Source organism: Rissa tridactyla, chromosome 1 (assembly GCF_028500815.1).
Source record: "Rissa tridactyla isolate bRisTri1 chromosome 1, bRisTri1.patW.cur.20221130, whole genome shotgun sequence".
Taxonomy (NCBI): Eukaryota; Metazoa; Chordata; class Aves; order Charadriiformes; family Laridae; genus Rissa; species Rissa tridactyla.
The window spans coordinates 36,581,142-36,607,516 of NC_071466.1; the positions used below are offsets into that span (position 1 = coordinate 36,581,142).

A 26,375-nucleotide genomic window follows, 5' to 3' on the forward strand; every position below is an offset into this window, starting at 1 on the left:
CTTTCTATTGTAAAATTTTCATGTGCATTGAAACCACAATTGTCTTACGTCACTGGAAATGTGAAGATTGTATTTAGCCTGACAGGGCTCTGGGTTGAAGGTTGTACTTGCATTCAGAAAAGTAAGCTTATCTAGACCTGTAGTCAGAGACGTATCCAAAGCATTCAGTTCATGACTTCTATCAGGGAATTAAGTTTATTTGTTCTTATGTTGAAATTTTATTATTTTACCATCACCATGAATTTCGTGTGCCCCAGCTGATAAAATAAAATGAGATCCTAAAGCACAGAGCATTGACTGTTGTGACTGATAAATATATAGATTGCAGCTGGGGCAAGACTTAAATCACCACTGCTTTTGCGCAGCTGTTTTCCTTTGTTACTGGCATCCAAGTGAGGTAGCAACAACAGGGTCTGTCGCAGTGGTCCCCTGGTAGCAACGTCTAGTATCTGCCAGTGACGTGCCTTCTGCAATTATCACACTGCACTATACACTTTGTTCCAAGCAAGGAGTGATGAGCTTAACAGCACCTGGAGTGTTTGAGAGACTTCTGTATAGGTGCTGCTTGTTGCTCGGGTGATAACAGTACATTTTTTAAAAAAAAAAAAAACAGAAATACATCTTCTGGTGTAAAAAAAAAAAATAAAAAAAATAGGAGCCTCAATCAAAACGCATGCGTTCTTCCAAATGTTTCTGTTGGCAGAAACAGGCAAACTGTGGGCACGGAAGGTGGTTTAGTGCCATACCCAGTGTTAGAAGCCGTACATTAGCAACAGTGTTTTTGTTTTCTTCTTTGTTGTTGTTCAGACGTAAGTTTCTGTGGTAATGACGTTATCAATATAACTTTCTATGATGTCACAAACTGAGAACTCTGACGCGAGTGTTCTGTATGCTAACATTTAATGAAAAGTCAAGACTGTCTTTCATTCCCTAACGTAATTTTGAATTAATTTTAAAATAAAATTTCCTAGGGTGAAAAAAAAAGTTATAAACTGCCTTTTTCACCAGTTTCAGATTTTGTTTCATTCTTTTGTAATGAAACAGGTGCTCTGCTACGCTGGATGGCTGTGTACTGAAATGGCAAAGGTGACTGATGAGCACAACATGGCAACCTCTTTTGCTGCTTCTGTATGACCTGCAAATCATTTAAAAAAAAAATAAAAATGAGGCAGCATGGTTTAGATTTTTTTTTTTCCCAATAATGTTTTTTTCTAAGCAGCAAACTATTAATTTCATAACCTTGGGTTTGGTTCTTTTGGACTATAATTTTATTGACTTGAGCTGGGCTGTGCAAGGGCAGAAATTCGTCCCACTACTGTAATAGCTGCGTCCTGAATTGCAAAATGCCTCCTGGGACCTCTAACAACCTTGTTTATATTTGAAACTGCAGTTACTGCTAGAAGATTAAGTCATTTTATCCTTGGTAACAAGTGTTTACAATGTCAGTTAGGAGAATTTTTAACTAAGGGATTATTTTGCCTTCTCATTGCAGAATTTCCTTTTTGTTATTCATTAGTGGAGATATTTACTTCCCATTTTTTCTATTTCAGTTTCCCATATGTCCGACGGAATAAAAATTGTCTAATATTTACTTTCGGAAATATTTTTATTCCGTTCAGCTGAAACACCAACACAGATGTTCTTTTCTCTCTAATTAGCATGTGTTTATATTTCTGTTAAATTAAGTAACTGCAATAATGCGTATATAAATAACATAGAGCAAGTGTTAATGGCGAACTGGTTTGTCCTCTGAATGTTACCTTAGGGTGCAATAATTGCAAATCACATGAGATTACGTTCTGAATCCAGTCCAAGTTCAACTCCGTCTTTTAGTACGTTCATATGAAATGTAGTTGTGAGTCTTTCTGCTTAAATAGTTGACTGCTGTGTGGGCATCCAGAAGATCCAGCTTGATCCTTGGCATTGGGTATAAACTCAGGGAAAAGGAGAATGACTTTGTTGCCGTTTTTGTCATTTCTTGTTTCTGAGGTGCCAGTAACTCACTTCAGAGGGTTTTTTTCCAAAATGGGTTAGCATTTTCCACATTTATTGTTCACCTGAAGAGGACTACCAGGCATGTTCTTTATCCTCTGAAGGTCAGGTGAATTTGGAGTAAACCTACTTTTCTTGGCCTTACATTAATGAATAGTATTTTAAGAATGAACTCATCCAAGCTCTTTTTTGCAGTTTTTTAGTGGTGCTGAAGAGCCTTTTGAATAGCTTTGGTCTCCTCCTTCGTTTCTATTATATCGTGCCTTCTCAATGGAGTAACTGAGACAAAGAGAAGTGGTAACTTCTCATGAAGTAGGAATGCGGAGGGATGGAATCAAAGAGCTTTGACTTGAACTTTGCTCCAGCTACTGTTGCCAACCGAGGATTTTATGTGGTACACCACAGCCTCTATGAAGGCACATAATGTACTCTCTGAAGCAGTTCAGTCTAGAAGTTGGGCAACGTTAACGTGTTTATAATAGCCAAAATCTGGTGGGAATGCCTTTTGGCTTTTGAATACTGCATGCACCTTTTAAAAAATTTATCACTTTCTGAAATTGAGGTATACTTAAAATGAAATAAAAGGAGGTGTGCGGGGAGCCTGGCAAGACGCACAAATACAAATGAAGAAAAGACGAGATGGGGTCGTGGCACAGCTCCCATTGACTTCACTGTGTTACTTTGGTAACCATGCTCTTTCCCGTCCTCCAAAGTGGTTCTTCACCACACTTGCATCCTCTGGGCATTCTCTTAAAAGTGAGGTGCGCTTCCCTTAATACCCTTGGTGATAACACCACAGATAGATAGAAATACGTAAACCCAGCTATTTGGACCAAATAGCTTGCTTTCTATTCTAACAAGAGAGGGAGAAAAAAAAGTAATCTAGCGGTCTTATTTTGTAGTTGGGAAAATATTCTTTTCAGGCATAATTTTAAGAATCTATCGTAAACATACAAGCTACACATGCTTTCTGTTACGCACATGAAAGCCAAGTTTTTTTTAAATTACAGTAACCATTTTGTTTGATATTAAATGTGTTTTACATTGATTCAATATGTTGATCTATTTCTTCGTCTTTGTACTTGCCACAGCTGGCTGCAGTCCCACTCTGCAGAGAAAAGGATGTGCAATCCGCTTGGGATTGGTACAGAAAACTGCGTGCTGACATCTGCCCGGTCATCTTTAGCTCTCTTAGGAAAAGTAAAGGAAGCTGCTTTCAGCATGGGTGTTTTGTGCTTGACATAGGGAGTATTCCTGTTTATTCACCCGTTTATGATTCCAAGTATCTGACTGCAAGTAGTAGGAAACATATAGGAATAAAACTGCCTGTGCGCACTACTAAAGGATTCTTACCGTTTCTGGTTAGTTTTGACGTTTGTGATGCAATTCCTGAAGTTATGTGTTACCCCCCAAATGGGTATGTTCTTTGAGTTCCTGGAAGAATCTGTTAGCACAGTTTCATCCCCTGTTTCAAAGCGGTGGAGAACTGTCTTTCCAGTGACAGTTTTCAGAAATGACTGGTGTGTTGCAGCTTCTTACTACACCTGTGTGTAAAGCTGTAGATTCTTCTGAAGAATCAGGAGGAAGAAGGTTTGTGAGGAGGTGTGTGGCAGAGCACTAACTTGAGTTGGCTTTCCTGTGTTGGAGTCGAGTCCACAGTAGAATCTAGGTAGTGTTCTATTTTTGTCAGCTCTGCAGTATTTTTGCCTCTGCTCTCGTGGTGAGAACTCTCCTTCCGTGATTTCAGCTACTACACATGTGTGTGCGATTCTCCATTCTCATAAGTATAGTCAGATGAGAGACTGTGGTCCCATTTTGAGAAGCTTAAACAGTTTGCAGTTTTGCAGCTGGCAGTTACCATCTTTCAGCTAGAAGTTACAGTCATAAATGTCATAACTTGCAGCTCTGAATGCTCCTATTCTGTTTCAGTGCCAAGTGAAACAGATGAGCGAGTCTCAAATTGGTCTAATCTAATCTCTTTAATCTTTCTGTGGGTTATATTTGTCTGCTTTACTTTATGCCGGTGTGGACTACTAGATGCATTCGTGCAGAGTGAGAATCTCAGCAGTGTTTTGTCAAACAGCTTTTGGCTGGGTTACAACTGGACTTTTCCTTCTGCTAATTCTTTTTCTTTTTCCTTTGCAACCCTTGGCGATCTCACTGTCATTCTGAGCTCCCAGGTCTGAAGCCATGTCCTTGCAGGAGGGATAAGCATCTGAACTGTCATCTTGGTCTGCATCTACATGAGCATTTTAGACCTCGTCAGGAGCGTACTTTTGAAGGGAGTCTCCTTACTGCAGTTTGATATGTGTCAAGGGATGTATGACCTGGATTCTCTTAGGATGAGACTAAACTGGAGGATGTTCTCCAGCAACACACCTAATTCATTCCTCTGCTGATTCCTTCCATAGGAAAGAATGGCCTGGGCTGAAGTGCCAGCTCCTGAACCATTTGTACAGGACGCACCAGGGTGTTAGCAACACCCGATTCCCTGTATCAATCCACTGTCATCATTCTCCTCATCATCTCTCTCTCTTGCTAATGCAGACATCCTGCTATAGAGAGTTATAGATTAGTTTGATCTCCAACCCAATTCTGATTCCATCTGTGCCTTTTTTGCTAATTCCCGTGGAAATGGAATTAGCAAATATTACCAAGGCAATGCTCTAATTCCAGGTGACAGTTACAGGATGTTTCCTTGGACCACCAAGAATTATCTTTTCATATTTAGTGCAAGCCAACTTCCTAGCATTCACAGCCTCACAATACCTTTGTGAAATAAAAGGGCTGGAAAAAAATGGGGTTTTTTAAAGGAATGCATAGGCGTGCATGACATTAACTCTAGAGACTCAACCCTATTTCTGGTTATTCCTAGTAAGACAGGTAAGTATTTCAAATAAAATATATATCATTAAGTTGTGTTCAGAATTCTTTGATGTGGATTGAAATTGTATTTGCCTATAAAGGAGTATGGAGAGTATTTTAACAGTTTTGGAAGGCTGTCTATTCTTTGTTTATATCTTTAAAATGTGTACCTCTGTATTATGTCTTAATATTATTTTTGTTTATTGCAGGGCGTTGGGAAAAACAAGATTGTTGACAGATTCCTTCACCTTTTAAACAGGCCCAGAGAGTATTTACAGCTGCACAGGTAAGAACGTGTTACGCTTCCCTACTTTGTGTTGGTAGTCTGATTTCCTATGCTTTAAAACTCATGTTTCTGAAGTTTAATTTGTTCTCATTGTTTGAACAAAGACCCTATTATGATAAGTGGCACACAGACCACAGAAATGTGTCTGGTTTATAGACAGAGGCGATAAGCTGACAGGTTGAGAAGGGGGTACAAGAATCTAATGCAATCACGTTGCTTAACGTAAGAGGAAGTAGCAGTCAAAGCGTATAGACATTAAACCATGCTCAAGAAGAGAGTAATATCTTTCTGTCATGTCTGGAGAGATTTCCCTAAGCATGAAATACTGTGTGAGGGGGAAAAAGTTCAAAGGTGCTTGTTTGAATATGGCACTCACTAGGCAAGAAATATTTTACAGAGTAAAGGTTTTTGTTTTTTTTTTATCTTTGGCACTCCCGCTGACCACATGTATTTCTTTCTCACCCATAAACATACTTGGATTAGAAAATTATAATTATTTTCACATGAAAGCTAAAAAAATGGACTTCAAGAAAACAAACCAATGAATACAAATTTTGAATACAATTTAAAAGCTGAAATAATATCAAATTATCTGCCTGTTTTTTATGACATGAACTTTAAATCAATAAATTGACATGAAGAATGGATATGTCTAGAAGAATCAGTTTCAATTGAACTGCATCCTTTCTCAGCTTCATTCCTAATCTTTACCTCTCTGTCTCCTCCGTCCTAACTTCATCACCCTGTCTCTTTCCATAATCACTGTTTTTTAAATAGGGCTAATAAAAATGTACATCTTTGATATTTTGCCCTTTAACAGCATGGTCTCAGTAACACTGTCTCTCTCACATTCTCCCCCAGCTCTTTGCCTTCAAATGTCTTGTCCTTCTATTCCTGATACATGGATAGATCTATCTCATCACTTTTCTGTTGCTGTTTTCTTTTGTACTTCATCTTATAGACTTCTGTCACTTTCCCAAATAACGCTTTTGTGACGTGCTACTTTCAGCTTTGTGTTAACTCTCCTACCATCTTCTCTGCTTGGAGCAGCCACCCTGTCCTTCTGGATAAAATACACTACCATTTTTGCAAATCCCAATTATTTCACAAAATACTACAGTTTTTCTGTCATTCAGAGCATTTGTGATTTTGAAAAACTGTTCTCCAGTGAGGTGTGGTCAGACAGAACAGCACTTTAACATAAATTCAGAATATTGTATAAGCATGACGTTTGGAGTCATGGTTGGGGCTGTAGAATGTATTTGTTACATACATACATACAAAAAAAACGTGTTTTTTTTATCTAGTCAAGACAAACTTCTATAGACTCTGTGAAGTATTGTTTATGGTTTGAGGGTTCTAGAGATGGATTGAAGTAGGAAATGATGAGTGGTCCTATGATGTTCTACACAATTAATTCCTGAATATAGAAAATTCAGAAATTTCTATTTCTTGGGTGGCATTTTGAAATACCTTGTGAAGAACCCAGTCTATATAATATCTTGATAAACTTTTTAGGGCATTTAGACAAGGATTACAATAGTGTTAGTGCACACTTTTATATTGCAAAACAAAATAAGAGTAAGTTTAGAAAAAAAAGCCAAACCAGTTCCCATTTCACTACTAAGTTTTGGATATTTTGTGGGGAGAAATGCAGCCAGTAGCTTATGGCATAGATGTATTTTATTAGAAAATATGCTAGAACGTGTACTTCATCTTCGATAGTCCGTGGTATTTCTACAGATTTCGTAGCTGGCTACCATCAATACCATTACTTATGCTAACCGGAAAGTATTTCAAAATATCATACCTTTAATGGTGCTCATATACCTGGATTATAAATCTAGAGCAATTGAACATTCAAAGCATGCATTTTAATTGACTACTTTGTAAGGAAAAGAAATTATTTTACTGCTTTCTTCATGAAACATGTGGAGGTGATTCAGCGTCAGACGAAGGTTGGACATTTTCTGCCCTTTCAGAAATGTGTCTGACAGATGGTACCTCATTAGACCTTGGAATTTGGGTTGCAGACTCTCTAGTTCCACTTCAGCTAGTCTCTCTGGCAATGAGTGTGCACTTGTCAGCTGCATATCCTGAGGCTCTGAGTTTCTAGTGAGGTAGGGAATCTGTAGGAAAATGGATGAGGATGACATTGTGAGCTCTTGAGCTTGCCCATATCGACTGTCACTTCACATAATTAGCTATAAAAGAAGTAATATGCATGTATGTATAACTTGGAGAACAAGTCTCATGAGGAGCGGCTGAGGGAGCTGGGGTTGTTCGGCCTGGAGTAAAGGAGGCTGAGGGGAGACCTTATCGCTCTCTACAACTACCTGAAAGGAGGGTGTAGAGAGGTGGGGGTCGGTCTCTTCTCCCAAGTAACAGGCAATAGGACGAGAGGAAACAGCCTCAAGTTACGCCAGGGGAGGTTTAGACTGGATATTAGGAAAAATTTTTACACTGAAAGGTTTATTTATTAAGCATCAGAACAGGCTACCCAGGGAAGTCATCCCTGGAGGTATTTAAAAGATGGGTAGACGTGGTGCTTAGCGATATGGTTTAGTGGTGGTTTTTGTCAGTGTTAGGTTGATGGTTGGACTCGATCCTGAAAGATCTCTTCCAACCTAGGCAATTCTATGATTCTATAATGTCAATACTGAATAGTAGCTGTTCTGGAGTAGAGAGATCCTTAGCACTAAAATGTCTTTGTTGGTGGCAATAATTAAGATATAGAATCACAGAATGGTAGGGGTTGGAAGGGACCTTTGGAGATCATCTAGTCCAACCCCCCTGCCAGAGCAGGGTCACCCAGAGCAGGTTGCACAGGAATGTGTCCAGGCGGGTTTTGAATGTCTCCAGAGACGGAGACTCCACCACCTCTCTGGGCAGCCTGTGCCAGTGCTCTGCCACCCTCAAGGTAAAGAAGTTCCTCCTCATGTTTAGGTGGAACTTCCTATGCTCACGTTTGTGCCCGTTACCTCTTGTCCTGTCCCCGGGCACCACTGAAAAGAGCCTGGCCCCATCCTCCTGACACCCACCCTTTAAGTATTTATAAGTGTTGATATAGCCAGAGAAGAAACTGCTGGAGTGGAGAAAACTGTGAGAAGAGCTTTAAAATTAGTATGATTAAGATCTTTAATAAAAAGTGTAGTGTTATGTACTAAATAAAATTATCAAATAAATAATATACAAAAATAATTAGACTGAATTTCAGAAGTATTCTGATTTATGAATCCAATTGCCATTTTTCAAAAACTAGTTTTTTAATGATATTAAAGTGCCAAAATCATGAAGAGATCCTAGAAGTGTTTGCTTTCAACATCTTGTGATGTAAATAAGGGGGAAATACACCACGGCGTAAAAATGCTATTAAATCTGGCTTGGGGTTGTTTGGTTGGGGTGGTGGTTTTTGTTGGGGTTTTTTTGTTGCGATTGTTTTGTTTTTACTGTCTCGATGGCGTAGTGTAAGGAGTTCTGCTGATCTAATGCTACATATAGTCAGTGACATTCAAGCAAGGAATATTTGCCTTAGAGACAATGAGCTATTACCAGGAGTAATTTTCAAGTCTCACGTTTTATATCTTATACTTTAAGATGATGAGAGGAGATAGAGGACAGAAAAAAGAGAGTGCTTTTCCTTAAACATCCTTTCTGACATCTGTGTTTACTTGCTCTACCACTGATTCACATGGAAGGGTCAGCCTGACCTTAAGGTTTAGATTGCTTGTGGAGGTGATAAATCCTTATTCTTAACCCTTCTTACAGCATCTCATTGAGTTTTTATTTTCTTTAAATTGTTAAGTCTTATATATCATTTTGGGACCATAAAACTGAAAATCTTGCCTGGAAAGAAGCTGTGATAAGATTTAATGAGGAAAGCATTTAAGAAAAATATTGGTGTATAAATTACTCAAAGTTGGCTACTTCCTCTTGTGTACTGCCTAATATCAGGAGTTGATCAGGAGTCTAACCAGCTCTCTCATCGCATTAATTGTGAGGTTATAGGACTCTTTCTGAAAAGGGTAATTTGGGATAGGCTCTGCACAGCCTCTCTAGAACTGCACTGAAGAAGCATCCAGCTCCTTTTCCTTGTTGAAGGACGAACTTTCATCTGCTTGGGATTTCCCAGTCACTCCTTTACAAGAATAAGTTTCAGCAGAGAAATGCTAAATTTCGTTTACCCCTCAGGGAGGGTTATCTCAATTTTGTGCACTCAGGACACCGGCTACACGTTAGGGAAAATACAATAGTGTTGTCTTGCCTAATATTAAACTGTAGGGTTTTATTGCTTTCACCTTGAGCGTGCGTTCATGGTGCTGCTGGAAGGGTGACAGTGTATGAGGCCTGTGCAGTCACAGGCCAATAAGAGATCTGCATAGAAATTAAACACACACTGGATGACTTTCTTAGAAACTTTGATGTCCTCCAAATAAATGTAAGAGAGTCAAGTGTTTGTGTTGCTCCTAAATGTGTGGACCCTGGAAAGCCTCATCATTTTATGAACCTTGCTGTTATTTCTTTTGCTGTCCCTCATGTGAGTTGGGTAGAAAGCAATTGCCAGTGGTTCTACACAGAAATCTGAAGCCAAATTTGGTAGACTAAATTGTGGATCTGTAAAACAAATTTTATTGAATCAGGAAAAATATTTTGATGGAAGCCGATGATATCTTGCTTTAAATTACAAAGTCCCTTAGGCCAAGAGGATTCCAGAGAAGGAAGAAAAAATTTAAAGCCTTAGAGAAGACTCAGGCAAGAACAAGTGCCCTGTTAAGACTATAAAATCCTTCTTATCATTGATGAGAGTAATAGATAAATATAAAAATGTAAGCTCACAGCTCTCCTGCATAAATATGTGAGAAGAAAGTATCATGGACTTTAGACGGTTGCTCCTTTGATGTGATCAAAGAAAAAAGGATTAATTTTACTTCTCTTATCATCAAATTAGTAACTAATTGCACACAAAGAATAGCTTTGATGGAGTAAAATGTCCTTTACCTGTCAGTTAAACATTAGGTTTGAATCTGTTTGGAATTAAGTCATACTGTCAAGCTGCTTTTTAGATTTTAATGACAATGATTACTCCTCCTTGAAGTTACTATTTTTGTGTAGACTATATTACAGAACTAGAGTGTTTATCCTTTTGTTTCTAATGCAGGCTTTATTTGTGAGTCCTTTTTTTTTTATTTGTTTGGTTTGGGTTTTTTTCTGGGTTTTGGTGGTGGGTTTTTTTTTTGATTGTGAAGAGACTTCTAATAGAAAGTTCCGTAAAAGTTTAGATTTGACTAGGAAGATGTAAAATTCAGTGGCACACTTTTAATAGTAGTTTCTGCTAGTATAAACAAGATGCTGGGTTTTTCATGCTAAAGGCATTTGGATTAATATATACATCAAGTTTTTGGAGTCATATGGTGTTATCTGATCTCAGCCTTCATTAAAATACATTTCTAGTCTTTAATACATGAGCTTAAAAAAAGGAAAAGAAGATTTACATGTCATTTATTCTCATCTGAAATCTTAGTTTAGGCAACTAAAGAGAAATGGAAAAATACTGTGGAGAATACATAGTGTCAACTGAAGACCTGTGAAAGCTGCCACCTCTGTTCTGCTGGGGTTGAATTTGCTTTAAGTCGTGTGAGCTAAAAAGAGCAACTGGCAACAGAAGCCCTCTGAAATTATTATCTGCCATCAGGAGTTGTTCTCCTAATTGCTCTGATAGCAAACAAAAGCCTATCTGTCTTGGTAGTCCCTTTAAGAAAAATTAATTGTGGAAAGAATGTCTGTGTTCCAGGCAGCACATTTGCTTGGTTCAGGAAGGCACAATTTTCATTTTTCTGTGTCAGTACCTTTTCTTAAAGTTTGGTGTACGTTACATTCCTTGATGTTTGAGATATCCAAAAGCTGTCTGGATGCAGTCCTGGGCACTTGGGTCTAGGTGGCCCTGCTTGAGCCGGGCGGTTGGACCAGACAACCTCCAGAGGCCCCTTCCAGCCTCAACCACTCTGTGATTTACCATCAGTTTCTGCAAGGTAGCAGCTCGATGACCCCAGATAGCTCTTATTCTAGGTATGTTGTAGTAACTTGTCTTGCTAAATCAAAATTGTTCATTAGAGAAAAAAAAGAAGTTGTTAGAAATCAGTTTATCTTGCGTTCATAAAATTAGATGATCCAGCAGTGTTTATTCCATGTTGGGGACTCCATTTGCACTGCCCTTAGCTGATGCCCAAATGTGCCAGCATGGAACAGTAGTTAAAGTTGACGGTAATTAAGACGCAGCTTCAGACTCACTGTTTTGAGAACAAGAAAAATAAGAGCATTTCATGTAATGAGATTAAGTTTGATAACTTCTAGAACATTTATTATTGTTATGATATGAGTCTAAATAACGAGCAGTTGTTAAAGAGAAAATTCTCTGAGGTTTTTCCTGCCTTCACCCTGTCTCAGCCATAGATCAGCTCTAGGAAACGCAAAAATTGCAGCCCGCCTTCTCCTCTGCAGTGTGTCTGCCACAGGCATTCCTCTAAGCAATTCAAAACGTTCAGGAATAAAAAGTACCAACCCTTTCCACTGCGATGGGAACTTGGTTACTCTTAGCTCGTGGGAGAACTGGATCGCTCCTGAGCTACTGCATACACGGCCGCCAAAGCCACGATAAGTAAAACTAGTCAACCTCAACTCTGATGTCTTCAGTATGTAGATCTGCAATTATTTAGTTGTGTAAGAACAGCACCGTCACTTACAGAAATAAAAGCTTTTGATGAGCAGACTGCAGTGTAATCTACGTCAATAATTTATTGATGGCTTATGAATGGAGTTTCTGCTGCTCAGAGCATCACGAATCTGCAGAAGATATGAAGCGATTAGTTCTGTTCAAGTGTTCTCTTCCTGCATATCAATAAAATAATCTTCTAGGAAATTAGTTAATTATCAAAAAAGAGAATAAGAATCTTCATAAAGTCATATAACAAAAAAAGGTTTTGGTGTACAAGAGCTGTTCTCTGTAAGGTCAAAAAAGTTAAAACTGCTTATAAATATGATTTTGATGCCTTTTCATGAAAATAGAGAATGTAGGAAGTTTTCTTCTTCAGCTTTTAAATAAAAGGGTTTGTGCCCTTAAATTAACCATATTAACTCTTAGTTCTCCACGTGGTATCTTTTCTCACAAGTTGAGATCACTTGTTTTCCATTTTTCTAGGCATTAACATGTATTCTAAAGCAATTTGGCTTTGTTGTGAATTTGATGTCTCACCACTGTCAACAGAATACTGACAGCTATAGAAATTCTATTTATTATCTGATAATCTTACTATTTTAGAAGGTATTACACTACCTTATTCTGTTTTTCCTAATGTTACATTTCTTTTCAAAGAATTTACCAATGGTATTGCATCTTCCTGTCAAAGTTGCTGTGTTTGTAAAGCGTGATACAGGGTTCATTTAAGAAATCTACTACTTTTTGTGTTGTGCCTTCTCTGGTTCCCTAATAAATTACAGTAATCTGATGATCTTTCCTTCCAAAAATTAACCGAGTTTACATATGTTATCCTTTTAAAAATAAATGTAATTTTGCTGTGATCTTTAACAATCAAATCTATGGTGAGGTTTTAGGGTAGGAAAATAAGCTTATGGTGTCCCTACAAGCAATACTTTACTAGAAACTGTCCATTAATCTCTAGATGTTAATTTTCTTCCCTTCTTTTTCAGCACACATAATCAGTATAAAATCTAATTACCTGTTTCATCTATTGAGATCATTTAAAACTACCCTTTCAGCTTCATTGACTCCAGAGTTTTTAATTTCTAATGAAAAAAAGCTGTTTCAGAAGGAATAACTTCTCTGCCCAAGAGACAGATGAACATCTGATATTGTAGAATTATAGTGTACTCGTTCTCAGGATTGCATTTAGTTATCTTGTCTCGAAAGAATATGGGACCATGTAAAACACTTTAAATGCTGATATAGCTCTGCAGGTCTGTTTTTAACAACGAACAACCCAGAAAAGCTTTTTCTGTAGGAGACTGTTGTTGAAGCAAGTGCTCTTGAGCTGCAGTGGTTTGCTAGAGGAATCCAGTGAAGATGTGTGTCTGTTGTGTATTTGTATGTTGGCAGCCACAAAAAAAAAAAAAAAAAAAAAAAAAAAAGGAAAAAAGGAAAAAAGGCTAGGTAGTTTTTCCTGATGATTTTGAGTCATGAATGCATGTGTCTAGAATATTTTCTTTTAATGTGGTACACAGTAACCTTATAGTGTGTGCTTTATTCTTGATGCAGCTCAGGTTTGGAAATAAATAATAAGATGACATATTTTTGTTATGAAGATTTATGCTGTGAAGCACTGGCATATAATGGGTGTCTTTATGCTTTTTTACTCTGCCTGTTCTTTTTTTCCCTTTTCTTAAATACATTTTCAATCAATACAGAGTTGCACTGCAAAGCTTCCAGGAGTTCCTGCAAGCTAATGGTCTCTGTTCCCAATGTCAGCTTTTCACAAGCTGTCAGACTGCTCTGCTATTGTCAGATTCCAGGTGTTAGAGAGCTCCTTCATTTATCTTTTTGTAGGAGTTGAATTCAGCATGAATATCGTGCTGTGTGGCTGTTACGGAGAAATAACTTAGGTTAGAAGACCCCTTTGTTTCATTTTCCTCTAAAGCTGAAGTAACATTTTCTTGCTGTTTACTCGGTGAAATGTATTCTTATACATAATAAGGGGAGCTGTAGGGTGTCATTTATGGATTTTACAATTAGGGTGAGTGAATTTTTTTATGTTGTTATAACAAATTATGTAAACACATTGCATCTCATTTTGAAAGATGGATCACGTATAACCTGAATTAAACATACAATTCCCTTTTGTCTTTGTTCTGCCACCCGCAGTCGTACTGACTAACGAGTACCTTTATACGCCAAATAATTTCTTGGATTTTAAACAAATATATGTCCTGCTGTGTAGCTATAATGGCCTATCAGAAAAAAATTGGGATTTAATTATCAGTGCATAGAGATAAGTCAAAAAGGCTTTACAGTGTCATTTTAACAGAGAAATGAGGCAGCTGGTTGGCTTTTCAGATATTTCAGAATTCCCTAAATATAGTGGTCAGATCATCCAATGCAATGACTGTATGATAGGTTTGCTAAACAAATTAATTCGTAAATGCTGAAGTCATGCAGATTCTTTCTTTGTGTTCAGATCACCTGCTCTTCATCAGGATAATCCATGAGTGGATTAGCTGACCAATTAACAGCTTCAGATGGCCCTTGGCCTAATTATTTTTCAAATACTCTTAAAATTAGGTCACAGCAGATGGCTATATTCATGTCTGATTGAAACGTAATTGAGAAGATATATGTATCTATGTACATAGGTATTTACCGAGATATCTCACAACAATGAAGAACAACAATTCTTAGAGCGTATATTCTGTGTGTCTGCTTTTTCCTTTCAACTACCATAAAGTGTAATTTGGGAGAATAACAGGAAGGCTGAACTTGAATCTGGTTTATCTAAGCTTGTTACCATGAGCGCCAACCCTTAAAACACAAGGTTACCTTCCATAGATAAGCTCTTAGCCTTTCAGCCTCAGAGTAAGTACATACAAAAGCCAGGACAGGAGTCTTCAGCACTTGTCAAGATGGAGTAATTTCAGGAAATATGGATGTTCGTAATGTTAACTAAGGTCCTGACACCGTGTCCTGTATTTGGACATAAGCCTCCTTGGGGGCTCAAGTCTTAAAATAAACCATTGGAATACCTTTTCCTTTTCTTAAGTTAAATGTCAATGAGTAAATTATAAAATGGATCAAATTCTGTTTTGATGTTTACACTTCAGTGTTCTGGGAAGGACAAGTGTCAGAACATAAAATGAATATTTGTAGATGTGTCATATAGACAGCATTAACATTTATAATGAAGAATTTCATGCATTGATTTCATTTCTCTAAAGACGCATCTTTCAGCTGGATAGTCCTCCAGATGAACTCACACAAATTTAATCAGAAGAGGAACATCATTCTCCTTTGTTTCGTAATTTTTCCTCCTGGCTAGTTTTAGCTTCTGTGTCTCAGCACAGGATATCCAGAATGCTTGGAGATTTACTTTCTTTCCATCTTTGCTTCCCATCTTGCTCTGTTTCAAGATCTATCGATAGGGGTATTCAGCTCTTCCAAACAACTCCAAATATTCATTTGAAAAGAACCTGGAAGAAAGTGTCTGTCTCCAGTGAATGGACTAAGAAATGCTGAACTCATTGGGTTTGTATAGAGGAGAATTCTATTCTAAAACAATAGAATAGCTATCAGGTGCAGTTCCTCTCCTCTCTTTTTGAAGTAATTTTTTCAATTCAGTTATGTAATAGAATTTGGGTGAATCTTGAAAATTGTCAGGGACAGAATAGACTGAACAGTCTCTGCAGTTGATGGAGATTTCTCCTGCCGCATCTCATAGTTCTTCCCTGGAAAGAAGGCATTGCTGTCAAAGAAATACTAGCTGTCAGAGACTGGTATGTTTGAGTAAGTCTATAGACCTCAGAAAAAGCTGCCTTTAGGGTAAATAATGCACCACTAGCAAAAAAATATATAAAAGGCAGTGACGTGAGCTTATAAACAAAAAGACATCAAAAGAATTCTCAGAAGTCCTACTGTGAATTGAGTGGTACTGTCAGAAGAGTTGCTGAGTTTCAGTAGCAGATCTTTCATTTTTTTTTTATTTTCTTTTCTTTTTTTTCCATAGAGAGTTTGTGAGGACGGCTTCCTTGATAAAAATAAAAATACATTCTTAGGGAAGGACATTAGTGAGCTTTTCATATTTTTCTTTTACATTCAGGAGAAGACAAATCAGTTGAGTAGGATGACAGTATGTCAGACAGTTTTTCTCACTTGCTTCTACATTCCCACATTCTTGCTTCTTTGTGTCAGAACTATTTTCATCTTGGGTGACAAATGTGATATTCATGTCTTTGTTAGAGCCTCGTTAATATTAAGATGCTAAAATTAATAAGGGAACGTGAATTACAGTTTTTAGTTCCTTTCCTGTGGGAGTGAAATTCTGCAGTCTAATGTTTTGAGTGCCAGACATATTTTACATTTAGGAAAATCGGCAAGCCATGTTGTTCAGAAATATTTCAGACTTAGCATATTTTTATTATTCTATATTTCAGTGTCTTTATGTTTACATAATTCATTACAAAGTAGAAATTTATGAAGAAGAAAACCCTAAAGAGGCAGATTATTTTTAGCCATTCTTTACTGTGTTTAGGTCATGTTAGGTTTCTGAAGAACAGAAATTAATGACATCTAATTGCGTAGCTTATGATTCTGAAAGGAAAATAGCATTTATCTGTACTAACCCTGGCAAAATCATTCTTATGTACACGGCTGAATGTAAAAGCTTAAACAAGTCTAGGAGTTTTGCATTCACTTATGTCATCAAGCCGATGGAATTAATATTTGGCTGTATCTTTAGCTTCTATAATACATTGCAAATCGCCTAAAATATTTCCTTAAAATATTAGAGCTGAATAACAACAAAGTAGAAGAAAGGAGGGAACCACTGATAAAATAAGAAAAAGAATTAGAAACTGGATTTAGGATGTCAATTGTTCTTTCATTTTGATTCATTCTTCATTTTTTTTTTTGATTCATGCAACTTTCGTACTAGCACTTAAGTAAACTGTAAACTCTACCACTGTTTATTTCCGCCAAAGATAGGGTCAATTCTGTCTTCCCTGAAGACTGAGATCATCCTAAGGATTTCTGTGGGCTGCTGGTGTTACTTAAGCACAAGTTGTTATTCCATATCAGGTGGTTGTGGGTAATCTCTGCAGAGCCAGAGGATTAACTAGCTCACCAGAAGTAAAATACACTATTTAGTGTTACAGTAAAATGCCATTTAACGCTTGTGTCTTTTCTTCTGTTGCCACCTTTGCCCATCCATGCCACCACTAGAGATCTTCCTTTGCTGCCACTCTCTGTTCACTTTGGTTTTTTCATGCATTGACTGCTAATTGCAAATTTATGATCTGTAAAACATCCTGTAATGCTTCACCTTCCTTTACCTTATTCCTATACCTTGTCCTACGCTTTCCTTAGATCCCCCCATTTTCTCCTTTCTGTTACTTAAGAGATCACACTTCAGGTTTGTCAAATCCTTTCTCTTTTCTCCTTGGATTAATTCCTTAAAGTATTTTTCCATGAATTATTTCTGACTAATTAGTAACGTGTGGCTGTGCTTTCATGCACTCCAGGGTTTAGTTTACATATTGTAAAATTCTTCTACATCTGCGACTGTATAATATTGAACCAGAAATGATAACTGCTAATGGAGGTAGGCTGGTACGTACAATCTGAGAATTTAGTCCCTAAATAAGCTGTGCTCAAGAAGCAGTGGTCATTGGTTTATTGTTATTTTTGCATCCGTTATTGATTTCTCTGGACAATGTAGAAATGGGTAGACAAGCAGGATGACAATAGAAGCTCTGTTTTTATGTTGGTGGTAGGATTTCTAAGGTAATAGGTTAGTGCTACTGCTTATTTTGGTGGTTAAAAAAAATACGTGTTGCATGTGAATACCGTATCACTATTACTATTTTGGGGAGTGTTGCTGCTTATGAGAGGCCCCATTTAACGGGGTTGAATGAAAGGGAGGTGATCCCAGCTTTGTAACCTTTCCCAATTAAAGTTCAGATGAAGTAGCCAAATATTAAAAAAAATCTCTGTTCCCGCCCTATGCTTTATTCCTGTGCATGGGAAACACTGGGATAAATCAATCATGAGTTTAAAGCTAAACAAGAAATTATTAGTTGTTAGGGACAGAAATCCTGCTGACAGCAGGATCAAATAAAGGAAATTTGCATGCTATGCTGTCAGTTTAAAAGTGTAATTGGAAGCTGGCCATTTAATAGTTTGCTGCAAACAGTACTGTGTTTGATTTCCTGTACCCACGGAGCTTATCAGAAGATTATTGGTTTTTTTTGCAAGGTGTTACAAAATTAAAGATAGGACTAAGGTGGGTATTTGGAACAGTGAGTCAGCGTAGCTTAAGCAAACAGTTCTGTTATACGGCACGGCTGGGAAAGGTAAGAGATTTTTGTTGCATCAAATCTCACACGCAGTGCAAAGGTTACCAACCTCACCTATCAACCAGCGTGTGGATCTCAAGTGGCATAAGTGAGGCTCTCCTGATGGGTTATATCACGTGAATAGCCCCTCATTCTGTTGACACAGACTAATCCAAAATTTGAAATTCAGGAGGAACAGGATGGCATAGCCTGCTTACCCTAAGATTGAATTGGATATCCTGTTGCCCGTGAAACCGTGGGAGTCATGGGGATCTTCTGTCATCACCCATCTCTGGGTTATTCCTTAGCGCATTGATCCCTTTGAACCCCAAGGTAATTGGGGTTGGTTTTACGGACTGGACAAAGGTTTTGTCAAGTATTTCGAAGAATCAGGAGGGGCTTGCCCTAGATTACGGATGGAATTTCCATAGGTAAATCCAGCGTGGCGATGTCTGTTGCTGGGCCTTTCTGAATTGCAACTGGGGTTTATTTATCTGTACATTCGGTGGTGGTTGGAATAGATGAAAATAGCAAAGATTAAGGAATATTCTCATTACAGATTTTAATTAACACTGTTTTGAATTTGAATGAAAAAAATTATTTGAGAAATTCTAACACAAAGGCAATTTTAAAAAGAAATACTATGCTATTAAAGTCTCTGTCCCATCTAAGAGTGTACACTGTCCATGATATAAAATACAGCAAGTGCTAGTAAAAATTATTCCATCTGGTGTGGTTTAGATAGAACTAAAAATACTTGATTTTTAGAATTCCACATGAGTATTTTTAGTCTCTTTTTTTTTTCTTGGTGGTACATGAAGAAGAGCAACTAAAACGTTAATGATTTGACTATGATACTGCAAATTCTTGTTTGGGTCTTCTGGGGAGATTCCACTGTTTGTTATGACAGTTTCAGCATGCTTAACTAGAAATAGAAGTAACAGTAGTAATGTGCCTACGTGCGAAAGATACGCATTCAGTTTTCAGCATTTTCATTTACAGGGTGTATGAGAAATTGAGAACTACCGTGAAAACCCTGGCAGAGACAGGGATATGACCTTTGACCACTAAGCTGGCACTGCACTGTTCTCAGTTCAAATTCTTTGAGAATTCTAAAAAAAAAAAATATATATATATTTAATTTTTTTCCTCTTAGAAAAAGAGAGCCTTCCGTTTTTCACTTATTCATTTTGCATTTTATTGCAACTAAAATTCCTGTGTATCTTAATTAATACTGTCTATTTTTCTATATTTCAGGGATACCACTGTACAAAGCCTTACCCTACAACCTTCTGTTAAAGATGGTCTTATCATATATGAAGATTCACCACTGGTCAGTAGTAACATTTGGATTATATATTTGGAAATGTTTTTCATTAAAAACAAGCAGTTTAAACATGCTGGCTTTCCAAATGAGAAAATGCTTTGTGATTTGATTACTTTCATGGCATAGTCAGTGACTGTGGTAATGTTTCATTAACTTTTACTTTGGTCACATTTGTCATGTTTGTTGTGCCAAATGCTGAGTAAGATGATAGTCTTGAGAGCCTGCATGCACAAAATAAGTATGGAAAATAATTTAGTATTAACCTGACACATTCTAACTGGTAGAGTGGTATTTTTCTCCTTCTCTTTTGTAGCATCTCGCATCTACCTGCTAAGTTGGACTCCAGACAGCTCTTGCAGCCATTCTTTATTTCTTTCAGCTTCGTGTTGACAGTGTAGACGCAGACTGCTTTTGCACTTCTCTGTCAGCGCTCCATTCTCAGTCAGGCTCCTCACCTCCCTCCCTACCCACAGCCCTTTCCATCCCCATCCTGAAGAAAGAGAAACACCCACCTTTCTTGTCTCACCTCCTTCCTCTTTCTGCTGCAGTTTGTTTGTGGCGTATCCGTGCGCTGAGTCCCTTTCTTGTCTTACTGCCAGCAAGATGTCACTACTACTGGCTGAGAAATCAGTAATGCAGTTTCTTGCAGTAATTTTTGGGGAGTTCTGATGTTTTGATTCTTTTGCAGGTAAAAGCAGTGAAGTTCGGACATATATTGGTAATTGACGAGGCAGACAAAGCACCAACGAATGTTACCTGTGTCTTAAAAACTTTAGTAGAAAGTGGGGAAATGGTTTTGTCAGATGGAAGGCGAATTGTTGCCGGTAAGTAGATGGAAAGCTTTTTGATCATTTAGAGTAAAATGTAACATGTTGAGTTACTAAGTAGAGACCCAAAAGAGTCCAAGTGGAAAAAGTACGTGATGCTAATGGGTTAACAATTAAAGAATTTACTGTCATTTTCTTTACTGCTTTTGCAATAGCCACAAAGGTTTTCTTAATTACCATTCTCATAAATTTTGCTGAAAATTAAAAAAAAAAAAGAAACACAAACCCCCCCCACAAACTGCCAAACAAACTGTAAGTTGACCCCTCTGCATCTAATTCACCATAAGAAGTAAAGGTCTAGTTGACCAAATTATGATCTTGGTTATGCCCATCTGGACAGTTGGTGTATAATTTGATCAAATCTAGGATTGAAGATATGAGTATATATAAAGTTGAATTGTTAAGGCTTTCATCTAATCAAATGTTGCATGTGCTTATATTATTTAAATATATCCTGCAGGATGAAAGTGTTTTGTAATTTACTGGAGTTTAATTCATGGGAATTACAGGAACTAAATATTTTTCATTATTTTTCAAAGAAAGGCCATGTTTGAAATGTCCTCTTGGTGTTAGTAGGCACTGTAATGAGTTTGTTTTTAACAATGTTGGGAACAATGTTTAAGTATGAATGGAGCAATCATTCAGCACTTGTGTAGCACAACGCTTGATTTTTGCTTGTCATTATAAACTGTAGGTGGGCATTTTTTAAAATATATTGCTAGCCAGTCTCAATTATTACTTTAGTTTTTTAGAGGAGGTAAAAGGATTCCTAAACTCCCTGTGCCCCTGGAAACATGCGGTAAAGGAACAAGTGGGACCGGTTTGACTCATTTTGGAGAAACGGATACTTCACATGTATGAAATCATGTGTCTCTGGCTTCTCACATATTTTTGTAATATCCAGGAGGAATTTCAGTCCTGTATTCCCAGATCAGATAATGTCAGACCTATATAAAAAGAAACTTTATTCGTCATTGGCCTCAGCATTTTGGTGAAATGAAATATAAACAGGACAGGTAGTCCCCACCCCAAGAACACTGGATGCGTTTTTGTTGTTTTAAATGAAACACTTGAGTTAAATTTTCATGAAACAAATCATGAAACTTTAAAATGAAACCTAGAACACTCATAGTTGAATGGCGTGCTAAGAGGCCATTCAGCCTTTTTTTGTAACTGTTCTTCTAATTCTAAGAAGAACATAATTAGATTAGAAGAATTCTTTGAATTCTAAGAATTCTTCTAATCTAATTATGCTTGTTTAATTCATTTATAATGCAAAGCTTAAATATGCAGTTAATAAATTTTATTTCTTTTCCAGATCAAGCCCATGTAGAGGGGAGAGAAAATGTCATAGTTATTCATCCTGATTTTAGAATGATAGTTCTAGCAAATAGACCTGGATTTCCTTTCTTGGGTAATGACTTTTTTGGCACATTAGGTAAGCGATTCATGTTAAATGGTGATCTTTAATAGAATCGTTTAATAGAATGACTGTCTTTATTCATTAGATTTCATGTGGAGAAGGGGTCCTTATGCACATTGATACTTTGTTTCACATAAGACACTCAGGGTAAGATTCAGCTTGAAGACTAAGGTGTAAATTTATATATTTTAATAAAAGTGCATGAACTTGCCCTGAAGTGAACAGCTATATGTGATTATCTGTGTTACAACTAATTTGTTTTACGGGAGTTGGAAAAGCACAACAGACAGACAAGGTTACAAGAAATCTTTGTTTATGAGTGTATATTGTATACAAATATAGCAAAAACATGAGCTTTAAGTAGCTTGATACCTGACATCAATGGTTGATACAACCGCTCACCGCTTTTTTTCCCTGTATCAAACAAGCCACGGGCCAGGTGCTGTCCTCTTCAGTTCAAAAGATGGGAGCTTGATGGATGGTTCTTTTCTCTCCTCTCAGCAGTGGAGGCTACTGTCTTTTTTTGGTGTTAGCACCGTACTACCTGCTTCTTAATCCTCATTAGCCTCTCCTTGCCCATGGCCGTGTGTGTTAGGCCTTATTAAAATATATATATTTGACAAGATATTGAATTCATCCTAGATTCAGGTAAGGCTGTCCAAGTTTCACATCAAAGTTTTTCACATCAACAGCAACCTCATTTCAGAAAGCTCCTGGTAGGTCCTAAAAATCCTGTGGATCAGCAAAGATTCCCTGCAGCTTCATCACGAGAATTTCCATTGCGTAAGGGCAAGTGATGAAGAATTCATTGGCCTGTATAGTCCAGCGTCAGTCTAAGTGGGCCTCTGGCAAGGCTTTGGCAGTGTTGCACCAGGGCTACGAACTGAATATCCCTCCAGACTCCACTGACTGTGCTATTTATGTTAGTTTAGCCATTTATATGCAGGCACCTTAATTTCTCTGTTTTTATCCGTTAGCTTTGGCTGTAATGCTTATTCTGCAAAAAAATAATAACCTCCTCATAAAAGCAGGTGCAAAACCTAATTCCATATTGCACGGTAGCTTTTGGTTTATCAGATGTAGTTCCCAGTGAATGGACATTCTGTGTCAGAGACTCGTTGGCTCTGAATTCCACCCAGCTATGTTGCCCCAAGATGTTTTCAATATAGCCGATTTCTTTTTCTTGGCCCAATTTCCCTCCTTACATGGACCCTTTAAACAAAATTGATCATCCCAGCATTATTGCTTTTGGCCCGCACAGCAGAGGCTTGGTTGAGGGTTTGGAGTTCTTTGTTGATTTTGTTTTTCAAGCGGAGGGACTCTTCTGCTTTTAATCCAAGTTCTTTTTCAGCAGGATCTAATCATGCTTCTGCAAAGTTTTGTACGACTGTTAAAGGACGCTTTACGAATAAACTCAATTTTATAGATTATATGATTGGGACTAATATAATGCAAATACATGGAAAAGACTCTCTTGCCAAATTTCTTACCATACTTCAAAACAAGTGGAGAGAAAAGATAAATCCAGGATTTCCCCTGGAACTCTCACTTGGGTTTGCATTAGGGCATTCCTGCATATCAAGATTACCCTGCATCCTGTGGTGTTTTGAAGGTGTTCACAAATTGATTCCATTTAACCAGTTGTTCTTTCTTTAAACCTTTTTTCTTTTCTGTTTTTTCTGGATTCATTTGACTTGTGTCTCTTCTTGAAGTTAATTTCTCCCTTGTGATCACCTTCATTAAAATGACAGGAGAGATTTCCATGTCGCCAGGAACCTTGATGTTCTTCATAGCAAGTTCATCCTTCACATTTTTCAGAGCAGCTTTTGTCTTGTTTTAACAAGCAGGTACCCTGCATCCTCTTGAGCCATTGCTTTTCCATTTAAGGTGCTGTATGAGATTTAAAGGGGCTGTTGTGATGCTATCTTTTTATAAGTTACTTAACTGTATGCTTTTTTTCTTTTTAGGGGACATTTTTAGTTGCCATGCTGTTGATAATCCCAAACCAGAGTCCGAATTGGCTATGCTTAGACAATATGGTCCTGATGTTCCAGAGCCAATTCTTCAGAAACTGGTGTCTGCTTTTGGAGAACTCAGGGACTTAGCTGACCAAGGAATTATTAACTATCCCTATTCAACTAGAGAAGTTGTGAATATTGTAAAACATTTACAGGTACAGTATGTCAGATTTCGTTGAAAACTTGAGTTCATTACTACTAATTTTTTAACACGTGAAGGTTTTAGAAAAAAGATGCCATTATTGATCACGCATTTTTATTTCAATCTTATGAAAAGTTTTGCATTTTGAAGGAATGCTCAGGTAGTCTGAGGGTAAGGATCGCAGATGTACAAAGGCAGATATTTTTTCTGTATGTTTATTTATAGACATAAAAACCCCCTGAGAGTCTGTTTTTCTACTGCATGAGAAAATACCACATTCATGCTGAGAATACAGTATGCAATGTTCATCTTAGCCTTCATTATAGAATTCCATATTCAGCATACAGTGCTTCTAGGACAGTTCAACTGCTCACTTTATGCTGCTGTAAAATTTTTGGTTTTAATTGTTTCCTGGGGGAAAACAAGTTCCTGCTGCATAACAGTAATACATCACTGGTGGATTTTTTCTAAGGAAAATGTTAGATGGATAACAACTTAGCAAACAAGTACTTAGAATGCATGATTGCTTCCTACACACATTTTAACTGAAAAATCATGAACTCTGATTTAATGATGGGTTTTTTTAAAGATTACAGTAGAGCCTGACTTCTGCCTTTACAAATTAAAGGATCTGTTTGTTTGAAGTATTTGAAATATAAATTATCTTAATGCGCTTGGAAATAGCAGTGCTTTTATTTTGTTCTATTTTCTAAGCATAAAATCGGTAATTTGTTAATTTATAGACTGTTTCTTGAATTACCGAATCCTAGATTGAAAAGGATTAGTGGAAATATTAATGTAATTATTACAATTAGAATATAATTTCTCACAAATTATTTGACCTCCTGTTCCCGTGTTTAACACTGCATAGTATAACAAGGTCGCATGATGGTTTTGTGTTTGTGCTCAGGAGCATACTCACATACACAGACTTTTAGATCCTGCAGCTTAGAATTACTACTTTTAAAAGTCTTTAGTCTTCAGTTCATCTAGATTTTGTGGGGAGGATAGATTTTTGTGCTCTGTGGTCTCTAGGGTGCAATGCAGTCTTGAGACAAAGTAAATTGGTGCTACTATGATGTCAACAATATAAATAAAAAATAATGCTGTCTTTATAATTTTGTACTAAGAGTTAACAAAATTCAGACCTGAAAGTTGAGGAATCCATCCAAATGAACATGTAAGCAGAGTATTTTATTAGGATCCAGTAGCAGTTGATAGGTATTTGCTTACCAAACTGATGGGAACATGTACCATATTGATAATGTCACTGATTTCTTTAAACACAGACTTACATACTAAATGAAAGTGCAAAAACTAGAAATTTGAGGAACAGTTGCTGTGCAGCTGAAAGGCTGGGGGTTTAGGGTTTTTCTTCAGTGAACTTCCTATCTTCATACTTTGGCTGTTCCTACCTTCCATCCTAACCTCCTTCCTTCCTTCTGTCTCCAAGTAATCTGAACTTTGCGCTGTCTTCTGTCACCAAATGGTGCGGAAACATATGGACTTAACTCGTTTGTTCTTTGAGCGTGAATAGCATCTAATTGAAGATTGGAAGATCTGCATTGCTAATTGTTTTAAGGGCACTTAACCTCTGCTTCTGTCTCCTTCACTTAGCCAGATTAGTATGGTCACTTCAGCCTGGACATTGGGCACAGATCAGTGTGGAAGTTTCCCGTCTACTAAGTTTTCACCTCTTTCAAAGCCAAGTGTAAATATCCACAGAAATGTCCAACATGCAGCTTTGATTTCTTCTGTAACATTTGTTTTCAAGATCCCCATCTCTTTGAGAGGATGCAACTTTTTGTTTACTGTAGCTTGTTTTTCAAGCTGAATTATAAAAAGGCTGGGAGTAGCCAAATGTAAACAATGAATATAAACATAATGGTTATTCTGAAGTAAGAAGCTTTTAGGTCTTCAGGTAGAGAAGAAAGAGGAAGGAGGGAAATGAGTCAATAAAATTGCTGCTCCTTAGGAAGGAAGGAGGGAAGTTAGTCATGTTGTTAAACAATTTCCCTTACAGCAGTTCCACAGACCCACTCTCTTTGTGCTGTTGTGTTGATTTCTTTCACATAATTTTGTACTTCTTTGCTTCTGCAAAAAAAGAGTTGGTTGTTTCAGAGAAAAAATTACTGTTGATTACTGTTATCTGAGAGGGCATCTGAGTGTTGGGGCTAGTCAGTAAAGAGAATATTCTGATTACTGTGACATCAACGCATTATTAGGCTAAATTCTGCAATCTGATTAATTGTAGTTGTCAACATACAAGATTGTGTCTACAGTGTAGTTACAAGAGCATATTCCCATAAAGATTATGCAAGTAGGGAACCCATAGCAATTTAGTTGTAGCTTAGACGCTGCATTCGGAGCTAAGTTGCCTCTATACTAACTTTTTTCTTAAGGAAAAGGTTTTTTGGTGAAGCTTGAGACACCAACCTAGTTTGA

At 37.3% G+C, this 26,375-nt stretch overlaps 1 protein-coding gene across 1 annotated transcript in view; it reads left to right on the top strand.

Moving 5' to 3' along the window:
* VWA8 (von Willebrand factor A domain containing 8) overlaps positions 1 to 26,375 on the top strand; it is a 196,884-nt gene that overhangs the window by 85,671 nt on the left and 84,838 nt on the right. The window contains exons 21-25 of the mRNA XM_054190234.1: positions 5,067 to 5,143; positions 19,451 to 19,526; positions 20,209 to 20,344; positions 21,666 to 21,785; positions 23,738 to 23,943. Of these exons, the coding sequence (XP_054046209.1) occupies positions 5,067 to 5,143; positions 19,451 to 19,526; positions 20,209 to 20,344; positions 21,666 to 21,785; positions 23,738 to 23,943 (615 nt within the window). The remainder of the gene's footprint in view (positions 1 to 5,066; positions 5,144 to 19,450; positions 19,527 to 20,208; positions 20,345 to 21,665; positions 21,786 to 23,737; positions 23,944 to 26,375) is intronic.